Here is a 12,239-nt window from a genome sequence, read left to right on the forward strand (position 1 = left end):
AATGATCCTTTAGATGGAAATCCAGTATGTGGTTGAAAATAGGTAAGAATCCAATAAAACTTGACAGCTGTGTCGCAAACTCGTCTATTTTACACCACCAAAATAAATCTGCAAATTAGGGTTTTATTATCCGATTTTTCCTTTAATAATAAGGCACTGTGATTTTACAGTAAACAAGCTGTTTGTATAAGTTTCTTTAAATAACGAACGTCAATAATTAAAAAAATAAAAAATACACGAATAGGGTAGATTATTAAATTCATTCTTTGGTTCACTTTTAGATGTTTTTAAAAATGCTTTTTAATCTCCATAAATTCGGATATTATGTTATATATATGGATCGGGATTAAAACAAAAAACAATTCGAACCTTATAAAACTATGTTGGACATTTTATTGGGAAATCAATTTTGAGGCTAAAAACAATTTTACTTAAAAGTATTATTTGTAATTTTTTATTTTAAAATTAATTATAACAATAAATTTATAAATCAACTCATTTATGTGAATATATCTAAAACAAAAAACTTAAATACAATTATTTTTAATCAAAGCAAATTTTACATAATCAATTAACTCAAAATCAATTACTGCACCAATCATAACCAAATATACGCTTAAATTAGAATCGAGGGTTTCAAGTAAAAACAAATTTTCTTTTCCTTCAAAAGTAAAAAGGTTAAATTGTATTTTTGTTCCTTTAACTATTTAGGTAGTATCGCTTTGGTCTCTTAATTAAAATTCGATTTATTTTGGTCTCTTAACTTCCCTCCATTACATATTTTGGTCCTTTCCGTTATTCAAAAACGTTAGGTTTTCTTCATCTTCTTCTCCTCTTTTTCATCTTCATATCATCCCCATCAACCTTCAACAACAAGAATCCCAGAATAAAATGAAGTAAACCTAACATTTTTTAATTAAAATTAACGGAAATGACAAAAATGTGTAACAGAGATAAGTTAAGGAACCAAAATAAATCGAATTTTAATTAAGTGATATTAGCTAAATAGTTAAGGATAAAAAAATGTAATTTAGGAAAGTAAAAGCAAAGAAGACAGTAAAGTGAAGCAATCTAGTATGATTTAATAATATTATTATTAAACAATTATGTGAAAAGAAAATAAAACAGTAACAGTATACCTATGTGGGCAACGTTGTTTGTCTGAGACAAAATACACGTGACTCTTACACCAAAATCAAATTTGATCTCTGTCTCTTTTCTCATCGTGCAAACCGACACAAACATTAATAATATCTACCTACATACAAGTCGTGTTCACTAACTAAAATAGAAACACTCAAGTCACACACTAAGTCAATAACACAAGATAAGAAAAGAAGAACAACCTTATTGCATTGTTCATGTTCTAAGTAATAGCAAGTTTTTGTGTTAGATTTTTCATTGTGATAAAGTTATGACAACATCACAAGGAAAAACAGTACTAGATTCTGGTTGGTTTGCAGCTAGGTTGAATGATGTTCATATCACTGGCACACAGCTCACAACTACTAACCCTCCTTCTGGTCCCACTTTACCATGGATGGAAGCTCAAGTGCCTGGCACGTGCGTATCCTCTCTCACTCTTTTGTAGCTTCAACATGCAATGCTGCATCATTTGTTAAATCTTGCTTAAGTATTGTTCTTTATTGATTTGATTTTGACAGTGTTCTTGCAACATTGGTGAAGAATAAAGTTGTGCCGGATCCATTTTATGGATTGGGAAATGAGGCTATTTTGGATATTGCTGATGCTGGAAGAGATTATTACACTTTCTGGTTCTTTTCAACTTTTCAATGTAAATTGGTAGGATTTCTGTTCTCTCATATTAACATTTGATTCAAGTATTGTGATTTTTATATTAACATTTGATTGGATTGGATTGATTTTTCAATATGGAGAAACATTTTTATATCAAAATGTGGTTTATGGTTTAATGGTTTTTTTCTTTCAACTATGGTGGATGCTGCTAATTACTCGACCCTTTGCAGTCTAAAAATCAGCATTGTGATCTGAACTTCCGTGGAATCAATTACTCAGCCAATGTTTATTTGAACGGGCACGAAATGGTACTCCCAAAAGGAATGTTTCGGAGGCATTCTCTTGATGTTACTAATATTCTTCATCCAGATGGTAATAACCTGCTTGCTGTTCTCGTTCACCCTCCGGATCATCCTGGGAGTATACCTCCTCAGGGAGGACAAGGAGGAGATCATGAGGTAATCAATTAAATTGATAATCCAATCCATTAATATTCGTTTATGTGAAATGAATGTATCATATATCAATTAAAATGATTGATGACTTCTGAGATCTGTCATTCCTGTTTTTTTCTTCCAATTGTGTAGATAGGGAAGGATGTAGCTACACAATATGTTCAAGGTTGGGATTGGATGGCTCCTATAAGGTGACATTGCTATAACTTTTGTGGTAACATATTAGCATTCTAGCAATCTCCTAATCATTCTAATATCAACTATGAATAAAAGAATTTGATATTTGTAAGTAATTAAATAACTACAATGTTCACTCCTCCTCTTGACAACATGGAGACAGTTTTACTTTTTCATTGATTTTCACTCTAAATGCAAATTGATGTGAAAGAGGACATGATGTTTAGAATGGAAAATCAAAATAAGGCATCAAATAAGTAGAAGCTCATTATTACCAGTATCACAGTATCACACTGATGTTTATTTAGGCTTTGTTTGCGAGTTTGGAGGGGAAGGGAGGGGAAGGCTTGGGAAAAAAGGAATGAGCAAGTGGAAGAAATAGAGGAAAATGAGAGGGGAGGGCTTTGGGGGTTAACTTTTCTTCATAATACTAAACCCCCCTCATTTTGGGGAACTAAAAAATTGCATTGGAGGAGGGTTTTTGGGGGTTTTGGAGGGTTTATATGAATTTTTCAAATTTAATCTATGTTGTTATATTGTTTTTAAAATTAAAAATATAGTAATCATATGCATTAATTTATCATTCTCTAAAAAACTACACTTTTAAAAAATTTGAAAGATTTCTTCATTTTCCCTCGTATTTTCCACCCCTCAAAGTCTTTCCTTCCCCTTCCCTCCAAACTCGCAAACAAAGCCTTAGTGTTTGTTGTCTAAATTTCCTTTTCTGACTTAACTATGCCCTTCTATGCTCAATGAAGAAAAAAGCAAATATAAGGAAACTTTATCAATAACTGATGCATGCATTGAATTTGATTGCAGAGATAGGAATACAGGAATTTGGGACGAGGTTTCCATTTTTATCAGTGGGGTATGTTGCATGAACTACTTTAGATCCTTCCAAATTATTTAGTTTGTTTTTTTCCATACACTTGTAAGCCATTTGGACCAATTTCAAAGTCTTTCTTTCCTCTTCCTCGTCCTTATCTTTTCAATGTACAGTCTTTGCCCTTTACCCCGAAAGAGAAGAGTTTCAACTTGTCATCTGTTCTTATGCAATTCATGATTAAACATTACCAAACTCCTCTAGTCTAGATCCAATAATGTGTTACCATTACGAGACATAAGTTGGGAACTGTTATGTGTGAAAAATAAAACCAGAATATTACAGGGACATAAGAGAACCATCTGAATTGCTTTATTAATTGTGCTTTCAATTCATTCCATAAATTTTAAAATTTTGAACAGCCATTAATATTTTTATAGTTGATGATACTTCCAGAAGTTCTTTGGTACGATGATTCTTGTGTCTGTGTTTGGTGCAGCCAGTAAAAATAATCGATCCCCACTTGGTGTCATCGTTTTTTGACAATTATAAGAGAGTATATTTGCATGCCACAACTGAGTTAGAAAACCGAAGCTCCTGGACTGCTGAGTGCTCTTTGAGTATCCATGTCACAACAGAACTTGAGGGGAGCATTCACTTGGTAGAGCAGCTTCAAACTCAAAATATTTCAGTTCCAGCAAAATCACGGGTGCAATATACATTTCCCGAGGTCAGTGGCTACATTTATTCTGCTAAAGACCTTGATCCACTGTCTAAATGCAACCTACTTTTAAAAACATGAGAAGAACTTTATTGTTAATTTAGTTTGATAAAAAAAAAAGTCGTACCAAGTAAGAAACTTTTATTTCTTAGCTTCCTGTCTTGGTATATTTATCATCTGTTGGTTTCATGATTTGTTTTTGGACTGCTTTTGTGAAAACTTGTCTGTATTGCTTATGCCACATTTCTTTTCACTTGTTTCCTTATGTTGAGAAAATGTGCAATCCTGGATTGAAAGTATTTTGTATCTTTGTTTTACTATTGATCCTACTTGTGTAATTAGGGGTTTAAGATTTAACTCTTACTTTCAAGTTGTCTGCATTGACAGCTTTTTTTCTACAAGCCCGATTTATGGTGGCCCAATGGAATGGGAAAGCAATCTTTGTATAATGTTGTTATTGACATTGCTGTTAAAGGATTTGGTGAGTCTGATTCGTGGAGTCATTACTTTGGATTCCGCAAAATTGAGAGCCATATTGATGATGCCACAGGTGGAAGGTATGCTGTTTTGTAATATTCAACTTTTTCCTCACTAAAATTCAAGCTTTAAACTGTTTTTATAACTGTTTTTCCTGCATGTATTTTGTTTCATAGGTTGTTCAAAGTCAATGGGGAACCAATTTTTATACGAGGGGGTAACTGGATATTGTCGGATGGCCTACTTCGACTTTCAAAGAAGAGATATAGCACAGATATCAAGTTTCACGCAGATATGAATTTTAACATGATACGTTGCTGGGGTGGTGGACTGGCTGAAAGGCCAGAGTTTTATCATTATTGTGACTATTATGGCCTTCTGGTACTACGCTTTGACTCTTGCTTATATGTGCTGCTTAATACTGTTTTCCTTGTTATAATTTGTTGTGTTTACTGCATAATGCTCATGAAGTTCAATTGTGTTTCATGATTTTAATCTTATAGGTATGGCAAGAGTTCTGGATTACTGGGGATATTGATGGACGTGGTGACCCGGTATCAAATCCACAAGGTCCACTAGACCATGACCTTTTCTTGTTTTGTGCAAGAGACACTATCAAGCTTCTTAGAAACCATCCCAGTCTTGCCCTTTGGGTGGGTGGAAATGAACAAACTCCACCCCATGATATAAACGATGCTTTGAAAAACGATCTGAAACTTCATCCTTATTTTGAACATGTCAAAAATAAAGGGAAACCTGTAGGTGGCTTATCCCCGAAGTTGGGGGATCCTAGCCAGTATCTTGACGGCACACGGATTTATATAGAAGGATCTTTATGGAGTGGGTTTGCAGATGGGAAGGGAGGCTTCACAGACGGACCTTATGAAATTCAAAATCCTGAAGATTTCTTCAAGGATAGTTTTTACAAACATGGATTCAACCCTGAAGTTGGTTCTGTAGGAATTCCAGTTGCTGCTACCATAAGAGCAACAATGCCTTCAGAAGGATGGCAGATACCTCTGTTTAAGAAAGATTCCAATGGCTATGTAGAAGAAGTTCCAAATCCTATATGGAAATACCATAAATACATTCCGTATTCAAAGCCAACCAAGGTTCATGATCAGCTTCAGCTTTATGGTGCTGTAAAAGATCTCGATGATTTTTGCTTGAAGGTAACAGAAAAGAAAACTCTATCCAGGACGTTACTCGTGATGCATTTTAAGTGCTCCTAAATTTGATGTCCTATTGTTGATTTGTATGGTTTTTTATACTCTTATATTAGGCTCAACTTGCAAACTTCATACAATATAGAGCCCTTTTGGAAGGATGGACTTCTCGCATGTGGAGCAAATATACAGGTGTATTGATTTGGAAGACACAAAATCCTTGGACTGGTCTGAGAGGTCAATTTTATGATCATCTACACGACCAAACAGCAGGTTTCTATGGTTGTCGAATTGCTGCTGAGCCAATTCATGTACAGCTTAATTTGGATACATATTTTATAGAGGTTAGTGTCTGAATTAAACTTCTACGTTGGGATGAAATTACAAACATCATTGTATACTATGAATGAAATATATTGGACTCTTCATAACGTAAAAACCGAGATAGGAAGCCAAAGTTATCAAGACAAAAGGATTACAAGTATATTGAAGTGAATATTGAAATAATCACAATTTTCTGTGCAATCATTCTTTATGGTCCAGCTTTGCGTAGTTTCTTGATAGCTTTGTATAATTTTATTTTTTCTTTCTTTCTTAAAACAGGTTATTAATACTACATCCGAAGAATTGTCTAATGTAGCTGTTGAAGTTTCAGTATGGGATCTTGAAGGAACATCTCCATATTACAAAACACATGAAAATATCTCTTTCTTGCCAAAAAAAGTAACACCTATTGCTGAGATGAAGTATCCGAAGTCGAAAAATCCTAAGCCGGTCTACTTTCTTCTTCTCAAACTGTACAACAAGTCAGACAATAGAATTTTATCTAGAAACTTTTATTGGTTGCATCTTCCTGGTGGAGATTACAAGTTATTGGAGCCATATAGGAAGAAGAAAATACCTCTCAAGATAACATCCGAGGTTTTCATTGAAGGATCCACATACAAACTCCAAATGCATGTGCACAACACATCTAAAATACCGGACTCTAAAAGTTTAACATCTGAATGCGGTTCAAACTCACCGGAAACTGTACACAACGGGGCAGGAAAAGAACAAGACGTCGGTTGGTTTAAGAAGATACACAAGCACTTTGCTGGGAAAAGTGATGATGGTTTGAAGGTTTCTGAAATTAATGGACATGATATAGGTGTTGCTTTCTTTCTACATTTTTCTGTTCATGCTTCAAGTAGGGACCACAAAGAGGGAGAAGACACAAGAATTCTCCCGGTTCATTACTCAGATAACTATTTTTCACTGGTGCCTGGAGAGACCACGACTATTAAAATATCTTTTGAGGCTCCTCAGGGTGTCGCTCCTCGAGTGACTCTGAATGGCTGGAATTACCATGGACAAACGATCCACGAGGCTCTTTAGGGATGTAAAAGACAACCTTGATTACTTTAAACGGCATCAGAGAGCTTCATGAGTTGTTTCTTTTTACGTTTTCACAGGTCTAGGCCAACATCTCCGGACAAAAAAAATAGTATCTCCGACTATTTGTCACAGATAAATAATATCGTGTAATTTTTATGTTTCCATTGTTTTGTTTTTCAATTGGAGGAATAAAAAGGAAGGGTAAGATTTCATACCACGGAACGTTTCCTTTCATTTCTAAAGTATGCTAAAAGCAAGTCTCTTTCTTACTTGTGTTCTTCTATATAGTGAAACACATCACAAGATTAATACATGCATTATAGTATATGATACAAGCTGTAAGGTTTCTAAAATTAATTTGAAAAAACACAAATTTACATGAATCACGAATGAGAACAAATGTGAAAGAGCACCATCAATCAAGAATCATCACATAGACTTCATGAAACGGTTAACCGAAGAGAAAACGCCAGCCGCTTTGTCAAACAGGCTTTGTCCTTGCTCTGATTTCTGTTCTTCGTTGTTGCCAAATAACATCTGCGCAACATAGGCAGTTATATGAATGCCAAGTGATCTAGCAAATTTGCTGTTGATGTTTCTATTTATTAAAAAAAAGGAAGAATAATGGCTATCCCAACTATAACCATATATACATAGAAAATGGTTTTATAAGTAATATCTAGCAAGGTATTAAAGATGAAGCTACTAACCTCAATATCTTCAGTATCAGGACGGTTGGCATATTCTTTTGCAAGCAAATATCTATTTGGCCTATCCTTGTCATCACTGAACACTTTCCACATTCTGAAAACCAGAAAGTAGACAAGAAATAATGATGGTCTGAGCTTTACAAATTATATTTCCTGTAGACAATTATCGCAAGCCAAAATTATTTACAATGGTCCAACAATGTGCGAATTTCACAGCTTTAATCCACTTTTAAATCCAAAAGTGGTTTTTCTTATGACTTGTTTTTGGGTGATCTAGGGTTATACTATGCAGAGTTAAGTATGGATGCAGACTATAATGCAGAGTTAACCATGGATGCAGACTATCTGAAAATTAGGAGCAAGGATTGATTGTTATTCATGTATATAATAATCCTTATGGGAAGGGAAAAAGGCCTTACTCGGGATAACAACGAAATACTGCACCAAATGGCATAGGTCGCATATGATAGACAGTTGTAAAAGTGCTGTACATCAAACGATATAAGTTAGTAGTCTGGATTAATCAGAATAAACCAATTATTCAAAATAAATGTATTCAGAAAGTATAAGAAATGAATTCTTATTCAATGAACAATAAGTTACTAACTTGAAGTGAACCTCAGAATTTATCTATTGCTAGATACTCCGTTATATAACTTAAAAAGACGTAAACAAATGTATGATTGTCTGAAATTTAGGAAGTAAACGATACCATTATGTACCTGGTTAACAGTTGAAAAACTATAAACCTACCCAAACGTGAATTTGCAACTTGAAACCAAACATATCTAAATTCTTTTGGAAAGAATTAGCTTGGAAAGCATACCTTAAAAAGTATTGCCTTAACTGCCGTACATTATATCCAACCCCGACATCTTTGCTATACAGGCGTGGATTCCACATGATAAGGGGCCTTGGCTGCAAATATATGAATAGTTTGTATGAAAATTATAAATATTAAAACACAAGAATGCATGGAAATTTCTAAAATTGATGCAAAGTGAATATCTTGCAGTCTATCTTGCTCTCAAGAATGACAAATATGAGAAATATCATTAGTTCTGAAACCCTTGTCATTTATGTTTTTTTAGCTCTATTCTTATGTGGGTCACTGAATTAGAATCTAGTGAATGGAATCAATCACACATATAAAAAGTTTTCACATTTCTATCATGATGAGGAAATTCCATCAAGTTGTCACATGGCTGTTTAAATTTCAGATATCACAAGAATCTCTAACAGAAAATGATTCCGTTAAAGATAGAACCGAGGTCAGAGATTTACTGGATCATCGGAGAGAGTGGATGCAATTTTCTCGACATATTCTAACATCTGATGATCAGGAACAATCATAACCACCATCTCATCACCACTGTCTACAAGCTTTCGATCACTTAAGCTGGAGAAACAGAACAAATAATTGTGCATGTTATAACTATAGCATGACAATAAATACAATGCAAATTAAAATATACTGGACGGAATTGCATCAGCATGGCCTTCAAATTCTCAAGTGAAATGAAAAAGTAAGAATTGAGTGGTTAGAAGCATAGTCCACAGCTATTTTGTCAGAGTAAACAACAAAAGAAAACATAAAGCGTTAATCAATGTGGTGGCAGTCACCTTGCAAAACTAAACAAAGCATCTTTCCACCGATATTTTAGAAGAGCTGCAGCACCGGCATCTGGAAATACGGCTTTAACTTTCTAACAATCAAACTCATGAAACTTAGCAACTGAGTTTCAACTTAAACAATATATGTATTAACATACATATCATAAAACCAAATTACCCACTGAAATATTGTAATAGTTAATTTGTAATTATTTATATTACACCTACTAACCTGACAATTAGTTTCTTGAATAAGTGTATCCAAGAAAAGCCTTGACAATTCCCAGAGCTCCAACTGTGCGCCTTCATCGTCTAAGAATTCGAGTTGAGGAATTAAAAGTTCAACCTGTAATAAAGATGGTTAAAAATTGAATGGAAGTGAAAGAAAAAGGAGATATTGGATTGGAACATACAATGGCTCTCATCCCTCCTGAAGATACAAATGAAGCAGTAGCCTGACTTGATTGTATCACTGCACCCTCCAAGTCTGGAGGTAAACAACTGAAAAATAACAAACAGATTTCAAATAAATATTACTAAAATTGATGGTATGAAAATTGTAAAGTAGTAATACAAATACCTGTCGGTTTCGTCTTTATCTTGTGTAATGATAATTTCTAGTGAGGATGATGAAGGAGGTTCAGGTTCAGGTTCACCTTGGAATTTCTCAAACTTGGCGCGAAGTTTGGAGGTGGAGGTTGAAGAGCGAAGGGAAATTCCATTGGAAAAAGATATGGAAGAAGGTGAGAGTGTTGTTGTTGAGTGGAACTGGATGTTGCAGCAAGTTAAGCTCCGACAACTCATTTTCTCTTTACGTTTTTCTTACTCCCAACGAAGAAAGAAAGGCCGTGGATAATAATTTATTTAGTTTTTTCACAAAAACAAAACGATATTCATTCATTCAAATCGATAGAGTACATCAAATACAAATATCGCTAAATTATTGGTTGAATTTGTAATTGACTGATGTAGATCTTTCAAGAGGAACTGAACAAACCCCGCGACAAAACGCGAAATCAAACGCCCGCACAAGACAACGAAATCACACAAAACACAAAAGGAGAAACTTGATAGATGTGAAACCACTTATTTAGATCGAAAGAAAAGAGGAAAAAAGATGTAGAGGGGTGACTCTAGGTCAAAAAATGACTTAGAACCACCCCTCTTCGATGAACGGAGAAAGAAAATTTAAAGAGAAGTTGAAGTTTCTCCTAAAAAACTGGACAAGCTAACACACGGATAATAATTATTCATTACTATACTTTTTTTATATATATATAAACGAAGTCATTTAAAATAAAAATCAATAATCAAATTAGACCGATGTAACACTTAAATCAATTCTTTCCTAAACATTTCAAAAAAAAAAAATCAATAATCAAATTAAACCGAGGTGACAACACTTACCTCAATTCATTCCTAAACCTTTCAAAAAAAAAAACAATTAATTCGCAGGAAAAAAAAAAAAAAATCTTCCATCAATTCTTTAATATTTTTTTACGAATCATCAACTTCGTCCCTGAATTTTTACGGGTCGGCCAACTTCGTCATTCAATTATGCGAAATTAAGAGTCATACCTGTCCAGCATTTGCAACAACATTTCCTGCAGTTTCTGCATTCCCGGACACAACATTATTCTTGTGGCTGACTTTCTTGAGCATCACTTCAAAAACCCTAAAACGAATAATCAAAACAATTGTCTCAAAAATGCAACAAACACAAACAAAGAACAAGGCAAGCATCAACGATCACAAAAACAAAATAAACAACATGATCAAAACTTAAAACGAAAACACAAAAAAAAACGGACAAAAATAGGGTGAATACGAACACAAAAACTTGATAAACAACAGGAAAGGTGCTACCTTTAATCACAGCCGAACAAACAAACTTCAAAACTGTCAGAATCGTCGGAGATGATGATGATTTTGGAGGGATGAAAATGGAGGTAGTTTTAGCGAGAAGAAGAAGGATCAATGACGTTTTTGATGTTGTGAAATGTGAAGAAGGAGGTATGGGTAATGCAGGGGCAAAATGGGAAAAGCAGAAAAAATAAATTGAAAAGTGAAAACTCAACATTTTCCAATTCAATCAAATTCGTCCCTGAACACGTGGCTTCCTTCTTGCCACGCGTACAAGACAACACAACATGCAAGACGACAGATCAGCATGGCTAACGGAGCACTTGGACGAAGGGACCTTTTTGATGGACGTCTGACAAATTCAGGGACTAAGTTGATATTTCGCATAATTGATGGACGAAGTTGACCGACGCGTGAAAATTCAGGGACAAATTTGATGGTTCACTCATTTTTTTACACGAGAATTCCTTAATTAACAAAAGAAGTGAATTATTCATACGGAGTATGGACATCCTAAAAAAAATCGGATTTTTTGAGATAAATTGGTCAATATTTGAATGCAAATGTCCAATTATTTGTATCTTTGCAGAAACTTTACACCGTCAAAGATAACCACTTGAAAGTACATAAGTCCCTAATTATGCAAGTTTCCAAGTCCACTCATCATTTAGAGGAGTATCCAAAATTGTAAGAGGTGTTATTTGTTGAGTAGCTTGAACAGGATCAGGTGACACCATCGTTGCTAAGCTTTGTAAGTCTCAACCACCATCCTTACATTCATAATTCAGTTTGAGCTTTGTATCTAACTTGGAACATCCTAGCCCACGAGGTGTAAAAACTACAAAGTACAGCTTCACATTCTTTAACTACATTCCCACATACAATATAGTTTTTAAAATTTGAAATTTAACCTCTATATAATTTCAATAATATCTACTTTAAGCATGGAAAACTAAAATTTAGGGTTTTGTGGGAAACTAACTAAATAGTAAAATAAAACAAGTTTGGGTAATTTCATCTACAGAAAATGCTGGGGGTGTGAGTATATATGTGGGGTTTGAGTAATAACTCCTATTTAGAAATAGTCAAACGACCCGA

General features: G+C 34.3%; 2 protein-coding genes across 2 annotated transcripts; one reads left to right on the forward strand and one right to left on the reverse strand.

Annotated features, from left to right (window-relative positions):
- Positions 1-1,258: 1,258 nt before the first annotated feature.
- On the forward strand, positions 1,259-7,171 carry LOC11410041 (mannosylglycoprotein endo-beta-mannosidase). Its single transcript, XM_003591060.4, has 11 exons — positions 1,259-1,563; positions 1,665-1,803; positions 1,989-2,216; positions 2,346-2,404; positions 3,210-3,258; positions 3,713-3,943; positions 4,322-4,491; positions 4,588-4,792; positions 4,915-5,583; positions 5,694-5,921; positions 6,181-7,171. Exons 1-11 carry the CDS (start codon positions 1,415-1,417, stop codon positions 6,952-6,954), a joined length of 2,901 nt encoding a protein of 966 aa, XP_003591108.2. The 5' UTR covers positions 1,259-1,414; the 3' UTR covers positions 6,955-7,171.
- On the reverse strand, positions 7,167-10,130 carry LOC11408725 (uncharacterized). Its single transcript, XM_003591061.4, has 9 exons — positions 9,859-10,130; positions 9,692-9,779; positions 9,511-9,624; positions 9,288-9,370; positions 8,949-9,063; positions 8,491-8,582; positions 8,084-8,149; positions 7,665-7,758; positions 7,167-7,491 (listed from the first exon to the last, which is right to left on the reverse strand). Exons 1-9 carry the CDS (start codon positions 10,080-10,082, stop codon positions 7,384-7,386), a joined length of 984 nt encoding a protein of 327 aa, XP_003591109.1. The 5' UTR covers positions 10,083-10,130; the 3' UTR covers positions 7,167-7,383.
- Between the last annotated feature and the right edge of the window lie 2,109 nt (positions 10,131-12,239).

Source organism: Medicago truncatula, chromosome 1 (genome assembly GCF_003473485.1).
Source record: "Medicago truncatula cultivar Jemalong A17 chromosome 1, MtrunA17r5.0-ANR, whole genome shotgun sequence".
Lineage (NCBI taxonomy): Eukaryota > Viridiplantae > Streptophyta > Magnoliopsida > Fabales > Fabaceae > Medicago > Medicago truncatula.